At 49.2% G+C, this 23563-nt stretch overlaps 1 protein-coding gene across 1 annotated transcript in view; it reads left to right on the forward strand.

Moving 5' to 3' along the window:
- SEPTIN9 (septin 9) overlaps window positions 1-23563 on the forward strand; it is a gene marked incomplete at its 5' end in the record, with an annotated part of 107190 nt that overhangs the window by 12159 nt on the left and 71468 nt on the right. The window contains 1 exon segment of the mRNA XM_082008198.1: window positions 13260-13316. Within this exon segment, the coding sequence (XP_081864324.1) occupies window positions 13260-13316 (57 nt within the window).

Raw genomic sequence — 23563 nt, forward strand, 5'->3', positions numbered from 1 at the left:
AAGCTTAAGGGCATGGTAGAACCCCAGAGAGACAAGCCGGTGAAGCGCAAACAAAGCCTTGAACCGCGGCTGCTCTGCCTGGCACCTGGTGGCCTTTCACACAGTTACAGAGGTTTGCAAAGGGAATGGCTCTAATTCTCACCTTCTAGGAGGTGAACTTCTCCTGGGGCTGAGCCTGGGTGCTGCTGGCCATCTCATTTACACGGCGCTGACAGTCTGCCTTCCACATCTCAATTTGCAGTCAGCTCCATCCCACCTCCCTGCAAGCACCTGCCTGGAGTACTTGTCACCCTAAGCTTTTTCTGTAGTTGATGATGATAAAATCTGGCAATTCAGCCCACCTAGGATACGAATCTTCCATAGGAGCCTCCTGCAACCAGCGGCTTGAGGGAGTCTAGTGTGTAGATGAGACCTTTGCCACTGGTCCTTGCTGAATCACGTTGCATCCTGTTTAGGTTTTTTGTTTGTTTGTTGTCCGTTTCCAGTGCATCAGGATTAATTTGAATTCTAATATTCTCTAATATACTAGCATTTCATCCCCACTTGGGATCATCTTCATCTTTTATAACCTCTCTTTTTCCCATTTCTGATGGTTAATGAATCCTTAGGTCAAAACGCAGTTGGGAGATCAGGCTTTGGATTAAAAACTGCCTTGCCATAGTCCCTCAGAACATCCTGGAAGCATCCAAGCCCTGTTGCCTATAAATTATGGGTAAAATAAGAGTATAAACCAAGTAGAGACTTCTGTTTTGGGGGCTTAACAGCCGCCTCTGCTTTTCAAATCATGTAATCATAATCTTTGCAAGATTAAATGCTGTTTCAGCTGTGCATGTTTTGTTTTGTGTGGCATTGGGGGTTTTTTGGTGTTTGTTTTTTTTTTTAATTTCACTTCCTTATGGAATAAACCGATAGTGACAGATGCCCAGCAGCCCTGGAGGTCAATGCTTTGTTTACAGACAGGAAACGTAGGGCACGAGTGGTGCCAATTCCCTCCGGAGAGGGACGTGGCTGTTTCTCCCCTTCTGCTGGAGCATGGGTCCTCCTGGCAGTGGCCTCGCTCTGTGCTTGTATCACCAGGGCAGAGCCCTGCAGAGGGGCTTCGGGCTCCTCCGCGGGATGGTCTTTGTGGAAAAAAACCCCACATCACCTTTTCTCCTGGGCTCCCAAAACCTTCCCAAGTGTCCATGAGAAATTTTCTGTGAAAGACTTATGCTGATGCCACTTTATTGCCAAGGAAGCGGAGCTGCAGAGGAACAAGCTGCTTCCTTTGGGTTGTGTGGCAGGTTGGGGCATAGTCGGATACCCTGACTCCTGCTCTTTGTCTAGTGGCCGTGCAGATAACCAAAGTGCTCCCAGTTCCTGTAAGTGTCTTCGATCTTTCAGACAGGAGAGAGCTAATATCCTGCATTAGAGCACTGAGGCCTGGAAAAAAACAAACAAGGTGGAATTTAATTTTGCCTGAGTTGAACCATCTAAAAGCATCTCTGCGTCGGAGCCGGTCCCTGCAGCCTCTTTCCAGCCAGGGGCTGTCAGGTGAATCGCGTGGCCTTGCACCTCTGCCTCGGGACGGAGGTGACTGGCCGGCTGCGCTGCCGGTCTCCTGGCTGCGGAGGTGCCTGGGGCTGCTGCGCGGGTGTGTAACGTGCAAACGCTCAGGCAGGCGCTGCCCTGCGGCGTGCAGTTATCTGTGGTGGAGCAAGGAGCCAAACCCAGGCCTCTGGTTATGATCCTACGTAGTGGGCAACCTTCCTTCACGGACACTAAAGCGCGTGGGTTTGCAGCAGCGATGCAGTGAGTGACTGCCTGGTGTACCGGCAGCTTTCGGAAGGATGGCAGCATCCCTCTGTGCGGCTGGGGCTGCTTCCCCTGACCCGCTCAGGACAGAAATGGTTGAGGAACAGCTGGGTCACGCTAAGGAGAGGCACCTCTGCAGATCTGATGTCTCAGAAATGGTAAATACATTTAGTCGGTACCAGTGAACATTCTCCTCTGGCTTCAAACCTGCTCACAAAGAAGTGCTTTCATGGAGAGGAGGAGAGGTGCCAGCAGGGAGCTTGCCGTGAGACAGCACAGAAACATTTTCTACCTGTGATCTCAGCCTCTGAAGATAAGGCTGGAATTTCGACACCCCTCAGAGCATCCTCCCTCGGCTCCTCCTTGATCCCGGAGCTCTGGACAGGGGAGGGAGGTTCCCGCCTGGGTGATGCTCCCACAGGGGAAACAAAGGGTCGGGGCAGGTTTAGGCTGGAAGGGACATGGCAGCGTCACGGATTGCCTCTGGACGAGAGGACTTGGAGTCCTCTGCCTGTGAAAGATGCCATTTGTGAAAGGTCAGCTTGTCTAATAAACTCTGTCCGTGGCTTAGGGGTCATCAGCAGTGACCTGAGCCTCCAGACAGAGAGAAACCTTTTGGGTTTGGCTGGCTGCAGCCCCTGCGTGCACCGTGGCAGGTCGCACACACTGTGGTTCGTTGCTCACGGCTACGGTGCAAGTCCATAAGCTTCACCACGCTGGGAATCCCCTCCCACTGCTTAGCACAGCGCAAGGTCTATGGTGCCGGGGTCCACGCATGGAGTTTGGGTTGGCTGAGCCTTCCAGGGAGGATCCATGCCAGAACAAAGCAGATCTCAGTCCTGCGCATTTGTTACAGAAATGGCAGCAATTGCCTCTTTTGTTGCGAGGATTTTCGTAGTGGAGGCTGAACACTTGTATCTTTGGGGTGAGTGACGGGAGGGAGGAGTTCTGGATTGGGCCCGGAGCTCCACTGCCCGGCTCCGTTACACCAAGCGTGCCATGTTCCACGTACAATGCTGCCTTTCAGCCAGACCTACAGAATAGGCTTTGTGTCTCCTTGTGTGAGCCCTCTTTTGAGAGAGAAAAGCTCCCTTGGCGGCTGCAGGCAGTGCTCCGTGCTTTGAAATGGTTTTCACCTGCGCCAGGAGTGATTTCACTCTGCCTGTTGCCAGGGCCGAGCTGCGCGGTGGTGCCAGGCGCTTTACCTTTCTCTTGCTGGCAGCTGCAGAAACCCATTAGTGGAACGAGTTGCACTGGGACTGCTTAGTGCCTGAGGAGAAGAGCATGTAGTCAAGGAGTAGTATCAAGTAGTGGTGGTTCCTGCAGCTGGGGCTTGTTTAAATGCACCTATTTTTAACGTTCCTGCTGTCCCTCTGTAGAGGTGACTGTTGGAGAGCATGGCTTGGCAGAAAGGTAGGTGTTGGGTCTGGAATGATTTTGTCCCTTACAAAGATTGAAAAAGGTAGGCCAATAAGATACTGGCACCTATATATTGATTCTATGTCTTGTTTTTAAATTAATTTAGTGCTTTTGTGCTGGGTACCTTACTCCTCTGATGTGCAGGACACAACAAACATGTTCTGGGGCTCAGCATGGGCAATGGGTACTCCTGAGAACCTAGAACTCCATTAAATGCCTTTAAATGTTTCATATGAGAGAGACTGGGGGGAGAGGGGGAGCTCACAGGAAATTTAATCTCAGCATTGACTGCTGACCCCTCACAGACGCAGCCTTAAGCCGCTTGTGTAGCTGACTTTGGGACTGTGGTCGATTTTTCTGTGTGTGTCTGACTTGGAGATGGAAGAGAGAACTAAGTGCAACGTCTCTTAAGGTAGAGATGGAGCTATACTACAGTTTGTAAAGGCACTTCTGCAAACTCTACCGTAAGCTGATCTGCAACATTAGGCGCTCAGACATGTCCTAAAAATTGGCTGAGGTTCTGTTCCAATTTTGCTGCTGCAGCCACTATTAAATATAATTGTAAGATACAAGGAAAAACATTCAAAGAATGTTACTAGCTTAGGAAATTGGATTGCCTTGGCTACTTCTGGAGCAGGCTTAATAGGAGAAAACCCTCAATTGTATGGGTCCAGGGCTTCAGTGGAGTCTCAAATTGTAACTTCCCTTCTTCCCTGATGTTTAAGGACAGCAGACATTATCTCAGTAATCTGTAGACAGTGCCTGAATCATTCTTTACAGTACAGCTAAAATGTAAAAACATTAAATAACACATCCTTCCTGCTCCTATAAGCAGGGGAAGTGTTTGACACCTCATTTTACAGGCAGAGAAAAGGATATGTGGAGGAGGAAAGTTATGTGCAGCGAGTCGTGGTAGAGCCGTGATGGCGGCTGAGCGGTTCCTGCCTCCTCTGTCTGCAGACAGCTTTGCCCCCGCAGCTGAGCTGGTCCTCCCTGGCCGCCCACCTCAGCACCCTCCCAGGGCACCTCAGCCTCAAACGAGCAGAGCATCAAGATGCGACTGGAGCTGGGCTTAAAGATAAATGTAAGAATGTGGGTGTTTGGTGTCCCAAGGGGGCAGCTGTGATTCTGAGCGTCGGTGCCTTGTGTAGGGCTGCCCAGGGAGCTGGTTTCTGAACCGCAGCTTGGATCTAGGGATTTAAACTCCCAGGCAATTCTGCATAGTGTCAGAGGACTCTGGGGCTCCTAGCATAGTGACCCAGGCTGATCGTTGTATGAACACGTGGTGGCAAAGCGTGTGTTGTTCTGGCTGCTGCTACCCTCGGGATGCTCGTGTGAAGGGGCTCCAGGTAGAGTTTGTAGCCCAAAGTACGTTTGTGTGCGTGTTCAGTGCAAAGAGAAAAGCAACCATCATCTGCTTGAGCTTCATGCTTTCCAAAGATGACCTGTTCTCAATCAAGTGGCCAGACATCTTGTGAATCTTGGCCCTGTGTATTTGTCTGAGTTTCTGGCTAGGGAAGGAATGGGATTTGGTGACCATGGTCCCTTGGCTGCTTCTCTACCTGTCGCTGGTTCCTTCATCTAGATGTTACACAGCTGCAGTGGAACATCTCTTTTACGGGGTGGAGGAAAAGGGCACTTTGTCACAAGTCTGGAGCGAGACTTGGGCTTGCATGTTTGCATCAAAGTAAAATGGCTGAGTTTTTCCGTTGCAATGTCTTTAGAGTCAGACACTGGTCTCGAACCCAAAGGCTGCGCCTTATGTCTAGCGGTGAATGAGTTGTTGTTCACTAAGGCCGGGGGTCCGACGTGGCCAGCTCTGCTCTGGGTGTCCTGTTAGCTCCAGACGCTGGCACGGCTCTGCCAAGAGCCCGGTGGGTCATCCCAGTGGGTCACCCAGGCTCAGGAGAACCCTTAACCTCTGCTCTTTGTCGTCGGCAGCTCCTCGGTAGTGAGCCACTGCCTCTTTGTTCTCGGCTTTTCTGCTTTTATACGCCCTCGTCCCTCTCTGGGAAAAATCAACATTTGCCTTTCAGAGCCTGGCAAACAGAAGGGGTCTGTATTACATCCTGATGGCAGCCCCAGGCTTGCAGGGCTCTGATGATAAATCCGGTGATGTTTGTTGCGGGGGGACCCTCTGAAACACAAGTTTGGGAGTTCTGTGTGTCTGAAATAAGAGCAGGGAAGCAGTGAGTGGGCACTGAGCAAATGGTGTGGCTGAAAAATAAAATTTGGATTGCACTGAGGTTACAGGAAGGTGGCGAGAAATTGATTTAAAAATCTAAGAAAGGATGATTTTTTTTTTTTTTTTTAATCTGAAGTAACACATTGCTGCTTAGTGTGCTAAAGCTGCTCATAGTGTCAGAGTGCAGCAGAGAGCCAGATGCTGGGCTGGAAAGTTTGCACCAGGAGTTCTCCTGTGTGGTCAGAGCCAGAATGTTATGGGTCTGTGGGGAGGAGAGCTGCAGGGTGTCTTGGGAGTATTTGATCCATATGGAAATGCTGCATTGCAGTTTTAAAATTCCTTTCCCCTCCTTCAAATCTGATGGTACTTTTCTCCAACTGATCCATGGCCATTGCCAGATGAACCTGGGAAAGTTAGGTGCATGTGTGAGTCTAGATGCTGTAAATGTTTGGGGATTTTTGGAAGGCAAAGGATGAGCAGTGATCATTTGTTTTGTTCTTTGTTTGCATAGTATTCTGCATCCTAAGCCTTACTGCTTGTCCATTCAGGCTCTGGGAGACTCTTGTGCTATTAATGTTAATCATTAACTGACACATTTTTAGCTTGCTGAAGCTCTTGTGGCAGCTGGTTAACGTAAGAGTTTGATTAATTCCTTCTTTGAGCAAGGCTGCAGATTGGATGAGTTCAAACACCTTCCCTCCTTCCCATCTCTGCTGAGGTGCTGCAGGTGCTGCAGAAATAAACGGGAGCAGATCCAAGCTGCTCTTACGACGGCTTTGCGAGCTCTGTGACGTATTCTTGCAAAACCCCCTCGCTGAGTCAAAATGCCGTAAGGACACTGTTGTAGCTCTGGGGTCCTGCTGCTTCTCTCTTGGATGTCAGAAGCCAAGGACTGTGAGCAAATGAGGATGTGGTGAAGACAGGGTAAATTTAGAGTGACAAGATCTCTTTGGGACTCTGGTTTGCTTCAGCAGGGAACTGCATGTGATTTCAGACTTGACAGTAGTTACCAGGTCCATTCCTAATTGGTATAGCTTCACAAGAACAGTCTTCTGTTCCGTTATAAATCCTTTTCCCTTCCCTCCTGCTGCTAAGTAAAAGAATCACATAAACCAGCAAAACTGACAATACATATAAAAGACTCATTTTTCCAGTCCCTTCCAATTTGTGTGGATACTTGCATTATAAATATGCATTTGTTGAAGTCTTCTGATGTGTCAGTGCGGTGACGTGGCATCCCCTCTGCTGCCCAGCCAGATTACTGAAACACTCTAACCAGAAGGATCACAGATGATGACTAACATACTTTTTCATATGAAAAACTGCTTGTGCTAATTTTTTTTTTTGTGCTTTCATGATTGTCCAGCCTATCTCTGAATGATTATCAGCTGTGAGGAATTTGTGGGCAGTAAAGAACAGACCATCACAAAGAGTGGTGAAATGATCCTGTTATTTCTGTCAAGTGAATATCTGAGGATTGAGTTTGCTCACCTCAGAATAAACGCCTGGGGAAGAGGCACGGTCTCTGCACGGTTTGAAGGCCATTTTAACTATTGAGCAACTTGCCAAAGCACTTGGGGTCACTCCAACGTTTTAATCTTGACAATGAGATTGGATGTCTCTGAAAAGCCAAGACTTCATTCAAACACAAGCTTGAGTTCATGATGACTGGATAAAAATGCGTGGTGTGGGTTTTGCAGGTCAGTCAAGGCAATTTTCTGACCTTGAGTTCTATGGATGCATCAGTTGCTTTCCTGAGAATTACTGCAGTTTAACTTGAGTTAAAATCGTGAATCAAAGCCTGAACTTGAGCTGGGGTTCAAGTGCTGAGTCCCCCATGTGCAAGACTGGTCCTTCTACTTAACTTGGCCCTTTGCTGTGGCCAGGAGCTCTGGGCAGGCCACTGCAGGGCTTGGGGAACACTTTCTAACGTTGGAAAAATTTAAGCTTAGTTCTTGATGCCTCTTATCAGTAGCACGGGCTTTTGGAGCATTTTTTTAGTGTTTGGCACCTGCCAGAAGTATAACATTGTGGTAGGAATATATGCATCTCGCTAATGCCAATTTTCCTGTGGTTTCCTTGAGGGTTATCTGTAATCCAGCCTCGGGCCGGATTCTTTCTATGTGTGAACTCATGGCTCCACTTGCATTAATAGTGCTGTGCTGATAGCAGTGTTGTCTGGCCCCAGCCTGACGATATCCAGCTCCCACATAAACGAAATGGTTGGTGGTGTGTTAGGCTGTATGTTCCAGGCATAGCCTTTGACCTAGACACATACAGCTTGTTGGTGTGCCCCTGTGGTAGTAGCTGTGTTGGAGAAGGTAGTGGCCTGCTCCTGAGTCTGCAATCGGTGCCCCTTGGGAGCAGCATCCCTCCATTCCATCAGCATCCCTCCATCCCAGTGAAAGCTCAGTTCGCTGCCAGAGATATTTGATCTAAAATGAAACCATGCACATGGGTTGAAGTTGTTTGGTTTTGTTTTTTTTTTTTCCCCCCTAGCTTTGCTCAGCTTTTGGAAAGAGTCTTTATTACACAGAATCTGGAAAAGTGTCTCTTATTCTTCGGTGCATGTTTCTGATTAGTGCTGGAAATGAACATGAATTTTTTCCTATTTTTTTTTAAAACATATTCCTTTTGAGGTTAATGTTGCAAGTGGATTTCAAGTTAATGGAAGTGAAGTCGTATTTGTGTGGTTCATTGGACTCAGGCTTGAAGCAATAGAGATTCTTCTTCCTTTGCCACTCTGCAAACAGATGTCCCTTCCTCACAGTCCTCAGCTCCTCCAGAGCGCCTCTGTCCCCAGCTGTCTCCAGCGACACTGGTATCTCCATATGCAGGGCTCCACCTCCGAAGGTGATGTCCTGTGTCAGCATTAAAACCATGCAGATCAATCCCCAGCAGCTGGTCTGGTATGCTGGAGAAGCCGCCGAGGCGATGGTTGTGCGGTGTGGATCAAACAACATGTGGGTTATCCTTCCTCTGTTGACGGCTCCAGGCCTCATTACTGATGATGTCTTCTCCAGCCATTTTATCTAAGGACGTTTTAGAGCTTGTTCATGTGGAGCAGGATGAAATACAGCTGCCAGTGAAGATAGTTCTTTTGCCCACTGTCTGGATAGTACCTGTGAAGTAGATAAAATATTAGATTTCACGCTCTGTATGGTCCTGAACAGATGGTCCTAAGAGTGTTGTGATGGATATGCATGTCCTAAAAGGCAGTGGAAAACTCTGTGCCGGTCCTGCCCCGCTGGAAGGAGCCAACTCTAAAGTGTCGGTGTTGTGTAGGTGCTGTAGACACCTCTGAAGTGTTGTTCTGCTGGGGGTCTCCCACCACCCCAGTGCCCATTGGTGGAGTCTAGAGATGGCTCCATGACCTGGCCCAGACCTGAATGGCCCAGGAGATGGCTCTGGAGAGCCGAGATGTGGAAATGTCCATAGGAGGAAACTGCTATTGGATGGAGACATGTCTCCAGAGCTGTCTGGACACCCTGCCACGTTCGTGCTGGGTGAAGAAGGAAGCTGAATTATCTGATCTTGGACCCACTTGTACATTTAACAGAAGCAAGGGTCACGCTAACTGCTCAGATGAGCTGGTGCTGTTCTGCTGACTCCAGCACAGTGTGGGATGTCTCCTGCTGGTTTTGGCCCATCCTTTTCCAACATGACCTTTATTTGGTTTGAGTTCTCTTGTTTGTTTGGTTTTTGTTTTTACTGGACTGCGTAGAGAGAGCAAGTTCCTGGGTTACATCCTCCATTGTTTGTCCTCACCCTGTGGTTTCTCTTGATAATGGAAATTTCCCATTTGTTCTTTTGATTTTTACATGGTATGAGTGTAGTGGCATGGATCGCTTACTGTGCGGAGAAAATAAATCTTAAGTGGCCTGTCTTGTTACAGTTATATGCATACATAGAAAGTTTGGGGTATATTATGCAAAAACTGCAGTGTGTTTTGGAGAACATACCTGTTGACTGTATTAGAGGTATACAGCTCTGGCAGTTAGTTCTAGGTTCGGATTCAGCAAAGTCAGCTAGAAAAGTCACTGTAGCAAGGACTGTTCCTTCAGACAGGCTGGGTTCAGTCTCCCTGCTGCCCTGCATCATGTCTGCATCTTCTGCATCAAGGCAAGTATCTATAAGATGCTCCAATTTCAATGCTGGAATGCTTTACGTCCATCGTGTGTTGTATCAGCAGCTGTAAGAAGCACGAAGTAGTAGAACATTTGGCCCAATATTATCTGGAGGGAGTGAACTAAACGTGAGCCTAGGTGAGGTCTTGCTTGCATGGACACGACCCAGTTGGAGCCACTCTTGGCTTTGGCAGTTGCGAAGGAGACCCCAGTCAAGCCCCGTGTGCCTTTGGTGCTGCTGCCTTTCTGCTGTGCCATATGGTCTGAGCCTGTGGATCTGGAGGGAATTAGACATTGATTATAAAACGTGAAAAAATATTGCTCAGCCAGTGAGCCAAGGTGAGGCTAAGCTCTGCGATGTTATAGCTTTGTCCTGCTGCGGCACATCCGCTGGGTTGCATGAACTGTTCTTGGATTGACTGATTTTTAACTGTTGGACTCTTCCATTTTGAAGTCATTCTACTGGGGACGTGGGGAAGCGTTCCTAATTTCAGCTAAATAAAGCATATTTCAGTATGTTTCTTAGTCCAGTGCACTACAATAAATTTATAGCATGGCCTGAGGGCATTTGAACTGAGGGAAGACTCATAGACGCTGTGTCTGGGGTGGAAGCCTTTGATTTTCATTTCACAGCCCAAATGCGGGGCTCAGCCTGCTGCTTCCACGCTATAAATAGAGGTAACCCCAGAACGCGCTCAGCACGCCGATGCTCTCTGGTCCTGCCCGCATTGCCGGCTTCCTGGCAGTGTGTTCAGAGCAGCATATTTTTAGCTGTTGCTTTCTCTTTTTTTTTTTTTTTTTTTTTTGACAGATCTTCTCTTCTGTCTTGCCAGGCTGCCAGCTTTCCCTGCTGTTTATCTGCTTTTCAGGACTGCGTCTGGATCCTCCCTCGGTGGAGGGGCAGTGGGGTGTCGCGGATAGCAAGCTTGGCTTGGACCCCATAGCGCTCCCTCCTCTTTCCAGCTTTGCTGGAAGGTGTTGGACAGGCAGTACAAATTGCTTGTTTGCTCCTTATTTATATTGCCCCTTTTGTTGCAAGGGGGTTAGCGGCATTATTAGGCATTATTAATGTTAAGAGGGGTTGAAGCAACAGCTGTCAGAAAAAATTCCTTCAAATGCTGTCTCCAATACAGAGCAAATCAATTCGGCTTGTTCACCTCTGGGTTTACCTATTTAAAAAGGGGCTTTACCTATTTAAAAAGGGTGTGAATAGTAATTATGGATCCTCAGAGAAAACCTTCAAGACAGGGCAGATAAGCAAATTCTCAGTAAATGTTTGCATAAAGGGTACGGGCTCAGCCAGGGCGTGGGTGCTGATGGCGCTGCTGCATAGGATGCTCCGAGTCCTATGTGTGTTTTTTCCACTGGAGTCGTTGCTAAAGGGAATAAAGCCTATTTCCTATGTGTGATCCTGTCCAAGCTTGTAAGCTCCTTGCTCTGCTTCCGTCCTGCTTTGCCACAGACTGAACGAAGTCTTTGAACATAAAAGGATGTATTTAACTAGCTCAGCATGGCTGCATATCTGCGTTCTTCAGTGTGCCACCCATCAGGGACATTTTTCTCCTGTTTTTGAGCAACTGTGAAAACCAGATTTCAACACCACACCTTACCCACATGCAGACAAAGCAGAGGTGTTCGTTCGCTGCAAGGAGCCGAGCCAGGGCTGGAGTGCTCTTGCAGCTTGCCTGAAGAAGCGCTATTTGACGCTCTGAGCAGAGGAAATACGCTTTTTCATTCTTGTTAGTGTGCAAAGAAGTGGTGGACATTTAAGGGGGAGAAAATAATGAAGAAAAAAAATCAGGCACTGGGTTTAATAGAAAAAACATGTTTAAAATTTATAATGCTGGCTATAGTGTACAAGCTCCTAGGAACTTGAGCCCGTCTCTGCCATCAGTACTGGAAACTGCAGGCAGCGATGTGCGTAGCAGCGGGCTGCCCCGATGCAGTGCAGATGAAGCCCTGGAGAAGACGGGCTGGGTGTTCGCATGCGGGCGGGTGGTCCCGGCTCTGCTCTTGGCCCTCGGGCTGGCGGTGCTCTTCGGGGGGCAGAGCCGAGCGGGGGCACGGCTCCGGGGGGTGCTGGCCGGGGGCTCCCCCTGCGCTGCGCCATCAGGCAGCGCCGCTGTTTCCCTGGGACCAGCCCTGCGGGTCAGCCACATAACGTTGTAGGCACAGAGGCTTTTTATATGAGAAAAGGAAAGGGGAGAGAAAATGCACGCACATATGCATATTTATAAGCAGAGGCTTCCGAGTGCGAGACACTTTTTCCATGTCAAGTTGCCAGGCAGATCTTCTCCCTTCCCTCACTCCATCCCAGGGCTCATTGGTATGAAAGTTTTCCTGCCTTTTATACATTCCCCCCGCTCTTTTTTTTGTTTTTTGTAGGATGCACTCTTCCAGCTGACAACGTTTGTAAGGTTGCGGCTATGTTACAAATCATTTGGGGATGTTCTGCAGCTTAAATTGGTGCTGGTTTAACCCCTTTGCTTATTGTCCAACAGATCTGGTAGATGGTGAGAAATGAAGATACTTGCTTAATTACAAGGGATGGTCTTCAAACAACAACATCACCCCCAAAATCTGGGAGTCTCCTACCTGTTTGTAGGGTAGAAATCCCAATTCAAAATATTGGTGCAGTCGGGCAGCGTTTGTGTTGAGCTGAGGAGCCTCCGTGGCTCTGTTCTGGAGCCTGACAGCTCCAGCATCTGGTGTCCAAGATGATGGATGCCATCCTGGAGCTAATGTTCCTCCCCCAGGACCCACCAGAGACTGAGGAGCTGCCAGACTTTCTGGGAATCTCCATATCGGCACCTCCTAGCATTTGGGGTAGTTTCAGAGCATAGCATCCCAGACGAGGTGGTTCACTGCATTTACTGTGTTGACTTTTATTGTGCTAAGAGAAGCTGAGGCACTAATCAAGGTACAGTTCCTGCATATGGCTAGGTTTAACCAAAGGCTTGTTAAGGTGAATTCTGGTTCTTGCTGAGTTTTTCAGCACACCTGGGAAACGAGTGTTAGGGAATTAGAGAATTAGCCCGACACCTGGATGGCTGTGTTCTGGCTCAGCATCTGCCTAGAACACGCGATGCATCCTGTGCTTCAGCCTGTCTAACCCCCTGACAGGGTTCTTGTATGCGGCACGTTCCCAGGTTGCTGGGTGCAATCTAGCCAGAAAGTAGCTGCCCCTTTGCTTTCCTGTGATGCTGAACACAGGAGCCACTGCTGTCCCTGCAGCTGAGCTGGCTGGTGAGGCCGAGCACCTCTCGGAAGCGGTTTCTTTGCAGGAGCCTCTTTGCTGAGCTCTCTGCCAGTGCAGGGCATGTGCTGGTCCTTAATTCCTGTGCTTGGCGCTCTCAGTAAGGAAATCTGTCTTGGGAAGTGCTGCACTTGTTTCTAGGATAAAACATCCTGGAGCAAGAAGTGAAGGTGCGTGTCTCAGTTAATGATTTCAAAAGTTCTTTCTGGTGTTTCTGGAAATCCTAAGTACATGCGTGGGTTTGAGATGTTTGAATAATAATGTTTGACGCCTTCAGGGAAAGGTGGAGGTCTCTCCTCAAGTGATGTTCTGTTTAAAATAACATAGAAAATTCCCTCGATCACAGAGATGATTGTGCATAGCAGGTTCCCAACAGAAAATGTGCCTCACCAGATGTAGTCATAGTGGGGAGGTTGCTCTGCTTATAGTGTATTCACATGAACTCCCTTGGCTCAGTCAAACCTTCTTCTTGCTTTAGGAATCACCCGGACCTCCAGTGGGAGACTTCGGAGACTCAGCGACCAGAGAAGTCCAAGTAAGTTGCATGAATTTCTTTCTTTGAATCTTCCTCATCCAATAAAAAAATTACAAAAAACCATGAGAGAACGCAAGAGGTAACTCTCAGAAATCGTATCTCCTGCCTGCTGTCCAGTGGCCATGGTTGGGAAGGCAAAGCTGGCTGCTAATAATTGCAGAGCTCTCTACGCTGCAGAGAAAGATGCAAGAGTATGTAAAAGAGAGCAGTACATATATATTTAAAAAAAACCCCAAAACTATGAAAAGAGAGAACAATGTAAAATAAAAGATTACTTACTGAATAATGGGCCCAGAGAGAATAATTGGAAAGCCCCAACTCCATTCAAGGGGTCTAACAGGGCAACAGAAAGCAGGAATGGCCTGAGGTTGAAATACAGCTTTAGTAATTAGCGGCTCTCTCATACTCTCCTTAGCTATTATTTTTTTATTGGATGTGGAGATTTATGGATTATATGTGCTTGTGACTAAATTTACACTCCTAATTGCAGCTTAATGTTTCTGAAGCTGTTTCTGATTCAGGAGGAAGCAGGTGGGAGGATTTCTTTCTTGAAAAAGGTGTTTCCCAGCCCAGGAAAGCAGTAGCAGAAGTCTCGGTGCTTGGGAGTACCTGAGCCCATGCACTCTGCTTGCATGTGCGTGACACAGATCAGGGCTGTCCAGGGACAGAGACAAGTTGCTGGTGTTTACCTGCATTGGCCTCACCCAAACTATCCTCTGGGAGTAGAAAATTTTAGTCTTGTCTTCTAAAATACCCAAAAGGAAGCTGAGACAGCCTGTTTCTGGGCTTTTTCTTTTGGTGGCCCTTTTGCTGTCTCTGCCTGCCCCTGCCCTGATGGACCTGTGATGCTCCAAAGGTGCAAACCCCTGTGGGAAGCACCTGTCTCCAGAATTGGGGTCTCTTGTACATCACGGATGTTCGTCTTCCTTAGCAGGTGCTGTGCCGCTGTTGAAATCTTCCTTCACATTTCCTTCTGAGATGTATGACCTCTCCTTGGCATTGCCACCTTGTTTCCTCCGGGATGCTGACGTTTGTCTCTGCTGCTTGCTGCAATCAGCCTGTCCCCCCCAAGAACACCATTCACCTCAACACCCTGCTCTGGCCATCAGGGCTTTCATCTGCTCCCATCCCCTCGCTCTCTGTCACTCACAGTTGTTCCCTCTGGGCTCGATTTGCTATTTCAATTCATCTTCTCAGCCCTCATATCCTGTCTCAGCTCCCAGATGTGCTTACCAAAACAGACATTTTCAGCTTTTCCCTCTGCGTGGGTGGGAGGAGAAAGCCACCCTCGGGATGCTTTCCCGGAGCGGTGACTTCAGTGGTTTGCTGTATCAGGGCATCAGCACACATGGAATGGGGATTAGTCACAGATGTCCAGTTAAGCGCACACTTAAACGCCCTGGGAGCTGTGACACTGCCTGCCTGGCCCTCGTCAAACGCTAGTGACAAGCACAGGGACAGGTATTCACATTATGGCACAGACAAGGGTGACAGGGGACATGCTGTGACGTCGTCCTGCTGCTGGGACGCTTGCTGCTGTGCATCTGGAGCTTCACAGCTGTGTACTGTCACCATCTCCAGCCCTAATGTTGTGATATATTGGGGGGAGGGTGTAAATATGATTGGAGTAGGCCACTGCACCCCAAACGGATGTCAAATGGCAGGAAAGATGCATTGAATGATAATTTAGCGTGGAGTTGCAGTACCGGTCTGGGTGCTAAAGCTTCGCGGCAGCGACCGTTCAGTCCAGAAAAACTGAGCTGCATTTTAAAGCTGATGCTTCAAAATTTGGCCACCAGTGCAGAAGCTGGTAGTTTTGAACTGAAATGCATGTTTATCTTCTGCATGTGCAAGAACAAGGTTGCAGTCTTGGCCCTGGCACTGCGTGTTTTCATATATATATGTCTGAGGACAGAAAGGGGAATTGGTACAGCTCCAAAGGTAACTGGAGTGTAGAGAATCTAAATTGAAAGACACAGTGCAGTTGTTCAAGCTTGTTTTCTTTAGACTCTAATTATATACTTTTCCACTTTTCTGGTGAGAGACCTTTTAAATTTTAATTTTTTTTTCAAGTTAAAATCAAATGAGCAGCTCAGTGCTCCAGTTTACATTGCAGTAAATATTTATGACTCCATATAACTGCAGCTCAATTTCCCCTTGTTTCAGGTCCAAATTTTCCCCTCTGCACATCTGGCTTTGCACCCAGAAGCTTTTATTCCTGTAAAAGATAAATTGGGGTTGGGATGACCAAGCAGTGGTTGCAAGCGAAGCATCGCGGAAGGGGGTTGCTTTGGGCTCCTTGCCACCCTAAAGAAAGGGATGCCATGTATTTTCATAGCCACCGACTCTTGGGATCTAGATAGCTACACAGTCATCCACACACCACGTATTGCCTTGGGGGCATGCAATGACAGTAGGAACCTGGAGATCTGACATTGACCTCTTTTGGAAACCTTATTCTGTGACTCCTCTCAATTTTTCTTGTACCTTTGAAAGTGGTTGTGTGGCATCTACCATTGCTCGGTGAGCAGCCATTCTGGGGCTTTGGAGCTTCAGTTTTTGCTTCCTACAGGCCTGCTGCATAGTCCCAGTAAGCCAGTGAGGTGGGATTCATCTGGGCTGGTCAATGGAGAGAGCTGGAGGCTATCAGAAAATGTCTGAGAGCACTTACTTTAGGATGGGAAGAATAAACTTCTTGGAGGAATCCATTATCCCCATAGGATTCTAGGGGACCATAATTTCTTTGGGTAGCTACCTTTAGGGATATGTGAATCCTATGCTTTGTCTCAATTTGTTTTCCTTTGGCTGCAAAAGTGGAGTTAGTGTCATGCATACCTGAGGAATGCCCTGGGATGGGGGAGATGCCAGGTTAAGACAGTGTTTGAGCATCTCAGTTGTAACGGGGCTCTGGCTATACAAAGAGATGCCACAATTATTGGTGCAGAAACAACTTCTGATGTCCAGCACCCTGGAGGTGCTGAGCTAAACCTAACCAGGGCTCATTCGGTGGAAGACACGTGGAGCTGGGCTCGCTGCTGGCTCCCTCTTTCCACAGCATTGCTAGCCATACCGGTCCTCACCCCTGCAACTCGCTGATGGGCCGGCTTGGGGCTGCAGACACCATGGACAACAGCAGCATCCTGGGCTGTGGGAGCTGGGGGGGGCTTGGCTCGAGGGCTGGAAGGACAAGGAAGCTGTCTGGGGCTTGGCACTGTCCCCCTCCATCAGGACATGGGACCCTGCCCATAAGGTTGAGTTTTGTGAGTGGTTTGGAGTCTCTGTTCAACATACACTTGGGAATGGGCAGAAAGAGAGGAAAGGAGTGGGAAGAAGCCCTTTATAAAAGACTCCATCAGAGTTCAGAATTGTGGCCCCTAAAATGTCGCTTTTGCCTGATGGGGGTAGCTTAGGGCAATATTTTTGCGTAGTTAGGAATGGCGTGTCAGGGAAGCTACTCCCACTTCATTTTCGTGCAACTGTACCTGATGTATTTGAAAGAGAGAAATATGTGCTGACATTTGCCATCCGGAGCAGTGATGTGTTCCTGAGCCGACCAGAAAACAGCCCCAGAGCAGTTGGAGTGGAAGAAATCGGCATCGTATTCCTCTTGGGCAGCCAGCTGCGCTCTGTACTTTGATTTGTTTCCAGGCTACAATTCAGTTTTTGCTAGGAGGAAGGAACTTCCCTGGCGGGGGTAATGCAGGAGGGTCCAGAAAAAGGTAGAGTTTACTGATTTAGCTAAAACAGCGTATTTGTTTTTTCTGTGTAGGTGAATGCAGGGAGGAGGATGCCTTCCAGCTGGGTGGCAGCAGAACCACTCCCGCACTGGTGCTATTTGTGGGTCAGGTGCTTTGTTCACCAGAGGTCCCAAAGGGGTGGGAGGGGAGCAGGTGCCTCAGCTTTCCTGTTTCAGCTTTTGTCTGGCTGCACGGCTGCCTGGAGCCGGCCCGAGCGGAGCAGGGGCAGGCTGCCAGGGCCAGCTGCAATCCAGGGCAGGCACCGCTTTTCCATCCAAAAAAGACAGGGCACTAGCGGCCCCACTTCTGCATCATCAGCAGTTGGCTGGGGATCAACCACAACTTGTCTCGGTGCTTTTTGGAAGCGTAGGGCATAATTTAGAGAGGCATGAAGCTCAAGGCCAGCTATCTGGGTTGCATTAGAAAGGGGCACTTGCTGATGTCATGAAACCTTCGTCAGGGCGTTTTGTCTTGTACTGTCTGAATACTTCTCTTGAGTATGAAGTGGAGGGACTCTCATGCCAGACATGTTTGTTGGTTGCACCAGCTTGAGCACCTTGCCCACCCTTTAGGTTGGCGGTGGTAGACAGAGGGGCCAGAAGCCACAGCGGGTGGACAAGCGTGGGCTGGAGATACCAGATGAGTGAGGTGGTTCAAAGGTGCTGGTCGTGGTGTGAGCCTGTGAGCTTTGCTCGGAGCATGAGCTCTAGGACCCCATTGACCACGATGGCGCTGCGTTTGCCATGCTGCCCAGGGCACCCAGGAGATCTCTGCGGGAGCTGGTGGCTGGGATTAATAAAAGTGGGGAGAATGTTGTCTTACCTGAAAATTTCAACAAGACACGCACAGATAGTTTTTGTCTTATTTTGCCTTTCCCTGGTTAAGCCTTGCATTTTCCCTTTAATAGTTATTGATGGTCCCATTTCATAACTGGGGGAAATAGAGCAGCAGAGAAGCTGAAAGCTGCGTCTTTTGCACTGCCTGTGCATCTGGGGATACTTCCCCATGGGCACTGAAATGGAAAGATATGTGGCCGAGTGGGTGGAAGAGCTGAACACACGTAGCTGTGGGCATTGCTTAAATTGGCATCATCACTTCAACAGGGTCAACAGGATTTCAGCAGGGATCACTGATTTGGGATGCTCCAAACTCACTGTGGGAATTAAAGGTAGATAAGGCAGTAGATCTTGCTGTTTCCATTTCTCAGTTTAGTACCTTGCCCTGAGGACCATCTCCTCTCTTTGTGCCTGGAGTCTGTAAGAGAACAACTTTAGAAGTTGGTTTACATGAGGTTGCAGGTTAACCAGAATAGCGGAAATAAACAAAAGAGAAGTCAAAAGCCAGGGGCTCCCTACTCGGGCGTACATGATTACTGTTACATAAGCTAATTCAGAGTGCCGTAAGAACCATTAGGTTTTTGAGTTCTGTTTTTTTCCCCCCAGGGAAGTGCTGCCAGAACTGTCACACGTCTGCAGCACAAGGGTACCCCCACCACACAGCACAGCCCTCTACGTGTAATTGTGGTACCTGAGAAAACGGAGTTTGGGAACCCCTCCTGTAAACCTTGGTCCAGACCTTCAGATGATCCTAAGCTTTACTGCATCTTTTTTTAGCTTCCTGTTGGCACACTGGGATACAGGCTGAGTGCAGCCCTTCTGGTCCAGCTGGAAGTTGTGGGGATGCTCCATGTCTCTTTGCAGTATGATGTTTTTAGCACGGACTGTGCCTTCCACCTTGGTTGTGCAGCAGAGGGTTAACTAGAGACTTGTGGTTGCAGTCTCATTGCTTTGGATATGTCCCTAGATGAGGTCATATGAATTTCTTTGGGCAGCTTCTATTCCCCTTTGTTTTAAGCACCACACTGGTCACCCCAGCTGCACGGATCCCTGTGCCAAAGAGCATCCCCATGCCCATGCCCCGCTTGCTCTCCTCAGGCTCCCTAGTGACAAGCCCTCATTTGACATCTGTCCTCTTAGTCTTTCTCATCATGAAGACGAAGTAGCAAAGGGTGAAGCTTGGTCACCAGCCAGCCTGGAGAGTTCCTTCTGCAGCAGCACAGCTCTGCAGGAAATCCCAACTCCAGGCACCAAGAAGTTAAAGTCAAAAGGCTGCTCTCAGTTCAGGTGCTTGGTTTCCTGCACGGGCACACGAGGACGGTGCTTGCATAACGCAGACACGTGGACTCAGGCTGCCTGGGATAGCCCTGAGGGGCTCCCACGTGCTTCAGGCGGAGATGCGCATTACTTACAGTGAGTGAGGGAGCGTAGGCGCTTGTGTGCACAGCTAAGAAATTAAGGAATAGTGATAGGTGCCGTGGGCCTGTTTGCTGTTGAGGGGATGCGCTGAGCACTGGCTTGTCGTCCTGTTCCCTTGCAGTACCCGTGATTCATCTCCAGGCTTACGTATAGTCTCTTTCAGTCCCAAAAGGCTACTGGACATCACAGGTGAGTAGGTAGATCTTTTGATGCTTTCTTTGTACAGCACCTGGCACCATGGGCTCTGGTGTGAGGAAACCAGAGACAGTGAAATATAAATCAGTAGTTCAGGAATGATTGGGGATTTAATGCTCTCTAATATTTGGAGGCTTTAGCTGCTGTGTTTTAAGACAATCATCTTCCTCACTGGGATGTGATATGGGTATGTGGATGAGTGCTGATGAGGTCCACAGGGTTCCCCCAGGGAAAGGAGATGTAGAGGTGCAGAGCGCAGCTCCTCTGGGACAGGAGCAGTAGTCCTTGAGCAAGGTTCTTTATCGTCTTGGGACCAGGTGTCTCTGGAGTAAGCTCCTAATGTGCTTTCAAGAGAACCTCACACCAGCTGCCACAGAGAGGGAAGAGGAATGGCAGTGGCATACGCTTTTATCTCATTTTGAAGGATAGAGTTAAAAAAAAAAACAAACCCCCAGTCCTCTAGAGGAGAACACAGTGCCCTGGGAGAGAGAAATATGCTCATTATCCCCTCTGCCAGCCCCAGCCCGTGCCCTGCGAGGGGCATGGCTGCGCTGGGACGCGGCTGACCCGAGGAGCTGACGGGGCAGACGGGGAGGAGTGAAAGGACAGGCTTCTAGCCATGGTGTTCATGGGTGCCAGAGTGGGGTAGCCATAGAAGCGTGTGTGGGGTGTGGCATCTGGCACCCTTCCCCTTAGGAATAGGGGAAAAATGAACAAAATGAAAGGAGGAAGGAGGGCTGGTGTGTCTTGACCTGGTCTGTATGTGCTAGCTCGTGCAGTGCTGGTTACCTAAGCAGCTGTGTGTGGTCACATTGCTTTCGGTTGAATACATGTATCTCTCCATGGTGTTTATTTTCTTCGTCTTTTTGTTGCTGAAATGTCAGTTTGCAAATTGCTCTTGGGCATGTTGGCAGACCAGCTCGTGGCTGCTCAACTTTCCCTCTTCCCCTCAAAGCCTGGTGTCCCTCATCACGTGGGCAGAGGCAAATTCCCGAGCCCTGACTGCCCACCACAGGCATCCTCTGAGCCTCCGAGGCTGGCGCATCCGGCAGTGGCTAGCGTTTACCAAAACCCCTAATTGTACCTTAGGCACAGAGCGCTGGTTTACTCCTTGCTATATTTATCTTGTGTCTAGGATGGCAAAAGAGACGGGAGCTCAGCCTTTCATGTCCTTTGTTGCAGAGAGATGACTTGGTTGTGAGGCAGCTCTGCAGTTGGGCTAGCAGGTAAAACACTGTGGATGTTCGGGGCTGACCTGCACAGCATGAATTCTCTCTGTTGAAATTTTGGTAGCATGAAAGCAGTGAGTGAGGTCCAAAAAAAGCACCTAATAGCATAGAGGCATTTCTGATCGATTGACTCGATGGAGCGGTCCCTCCTTGGTCTAAATTTTTTGTAGTTTAATGTCTGGTCAAAAGCATGTTGTGACATCCTGAGAAGCGTTCAGTCCTGGATGATTCTGCTGATAAATGAAAACAGGGTCTGCTGCCCATTTCTGGAGCATTTTCCTGCAGTGGATTGGCCCTTCTTCAGCAATGGGGACTTAAGGCAAGGTAGGACGATGGTAGTGTCCTCTGGCTGCGTCACACCAAGGCAGCATCTTTCTGTTGTGTTGCAGTATGGTAACATGGTGGAATCCATGCAGAGAGAGCCCCTGGCCTGTGATTGCCCCATAGACAGCAGTATTTTGAAAGTCCACGTGTTTAGGAGCTGCTTTCCTAAAGAAGGTGAAACAAGGACCTCGGCAGGTCTCTCACTGAGTGAGGTCTGCCCTGGATGCAAGAGGAGCTGCTTCAACACACAGAAGCAGAGCGTTGCTTCCCACGAGCCTGTGCTGCCCAGGTAGAACATGCCTAGAAATTGTGCAGCTTTTCAGCTGGCTGTGGCACCGGTGATGCACGGGGCGCTGCACTCGCTGTGCTGCGGCTGGGGTTGCTCTGGGGCTCCTTGGGGCAAGCTGCTCTGAAGACGTTGGAGGGGAGCGGTGTGTAATGCAACCTGTGCCCTGCTTTATTAAATAAGCCCAGAAAAAAAGAAAGGTAACTCCCAAAGGTGTTTGCAGGGCTTGGTGCAATCTTTCTTTAATCTTCCTGCTTATGAGACCCAGGTGGTAACTCTCTTGAAGACTTTGCTCCTTGATGGCTCCTTCTGCCAGGTAGGAGCTGCTGCAGCGACCTGTCCGGGAGGCAGGAGGGAAGAGGCAAAAGAAGAGCAAATACAGCAGCACCGTTGGGAACCCTGCTTTCCCCCGGCAGCTGCTTGGTGGGGGAATGACCACAGACTGGAGTAAACCCCGCCATTTTGGGGACTCAGGTAGTGAGTTGGGGAAGAGTGAGTGTTGAGAGGGCAAGACTGATGGTAGGGAGGAGTCCGGGGAGGAAACTGTAAGCAGAGGATCGTGGAAGAGTTAATGTTTATCTGAGACTCCCTGCACTCTCCCGGGAGGGTGAGTGTCCCGTCCTGCCGCTGCACTGCCAGCTGCTATTAATACTTCAGCACATGAGTGTTAAAGCACGAGCAGAAAGCCTGGGGAGGATATGCAAGGGATTTCCGGCAGTTTGAGGCTTTCGGGCAGAGACGCTGAGAGCCAGCACGGAGGAGAGCCCTGGCAGGGGCTCTCCTTAAAGATACATCCCTCCATGGGAGGGGATGGGACAGGGGGAGATTTGCGTAGGCACCATCTCAAGGGGCTGCGTGGGCTCGGGGCAGGAGGGGAGATGCCCTGCTACTGTTTCAGCAATCCCCTGCTGCAACCATCACACGTGCTTCTGGGTGGTGATGAACCCTGTGTCCTGGGCATGGTCTTTGGCTTGGGAAAAGTAATAACTTGCCAGGATCTGTGTTTCCTTCTGTTGAACAAATAAAGGTTTTCATAAGAAATAATCGGGTAGGAGCAAAATAGTGCTTGGCAGCAGATGTGGAGCAGCCAGGAGCCGCGGTCTGGGGCAGAGCAGCTCCATGTCTGCCCAGCTGGGAGAGGGGGATGGAGGAGTGGGGAGGCAGATGAAAAATAACTGGCAAAGAGCAGGGCAGCAGCATTCAGAGGATAAGTACCCCCCTTGGAAAGAGGGGCATCTCCTTCAGTTTTTTGGGGTTTTTTTTGTTTGGGGTTGGTGTTTGGGTTTTTTTTTTCAAATTAAAAAGGAAAATTATAACCAGCCTTTTCTTTCTTCCCCATCCTCAAAGCTCGTATAAATGTAAATGAAAGGTTCTTGGAGCAAACAGCGGAGGCTCAGATACTGTCATCTGCTGGCTGGGTCCAGCCTGGGGGTAAATGGCGTAGAGGGAATATAATGGAGTAACACTTGATTGCACTGTTTGAGTTTGGACCTGTATTTCCTCATGTGAAAATGCTTCACTGAACATAATTTGATTTAGGTGTGCTCTGCTCCGCCGCACTGTCCTCCCCCTCTGCACTTTCCTCCCAGCTCACTAGGTGCTGCAGACAGCTGAGCTTGTGAAAGAACCAGTTGAATCCCCATTTTTCCTGCCTCTCCAGGCCCTGGAGGTCTTTGGCTGCTCTGGCTGCTTCCCAGCACCTTTGTCAACGCAGTTGGAACCTCTGATCCCTGCACGGACTTGCAGCGTTCATCCTTTCCAGCTCGCTCAGCAGCAGGGCTGGGGTTACAAGGTGATACCTGGCTGGTTTGCTAAAGGCGTGGTAGAAGTGGCCGGCTGTGACTATGGGAACCAGGTAGAAAAGAAAATAACTCCTCTGTTGGATGAAATGCTACAGGAATATAATCACGGCATAAACCTAGAGAGGCAGACAGGGAATTGCAAACACAATCTACCTGAATACCTGCAGGCAGCTGAACCACAGTGGCTGCTGTTGCGGCTGGTGACATTTTCAATAGTCCTAAATTCCCTCCTGGCTGCCCACCGATGTCCCAGGCCTGGTGGCATGTCCGCAGTCAGGGGTGAGCTTGTGCTGTCTTCATGGCACCTTCCCTGCTTATCTACGTGTTCGTGCGCAACAAGCAGTTTAACGCTTAGCAAAGAGCTTGGGCGTTGCTGGGCCAGCCTAGGAAAGGTGTGAGAGATAAAATTCAAACTGAGC

The sequence above is a fragment of the Phaethon aethereus genome (assembly GCF_964289735.1).
Source record: "Phaethon aethereus genome assembly, chromosome: 18".
In the NCBI taxonomy this organism is placed as follows: Eukaryota; Metazoa; Chordata; class Aves; order Phaethontiformes; family Phaethontidae; genus Phaethon; species Phaethon aethereus.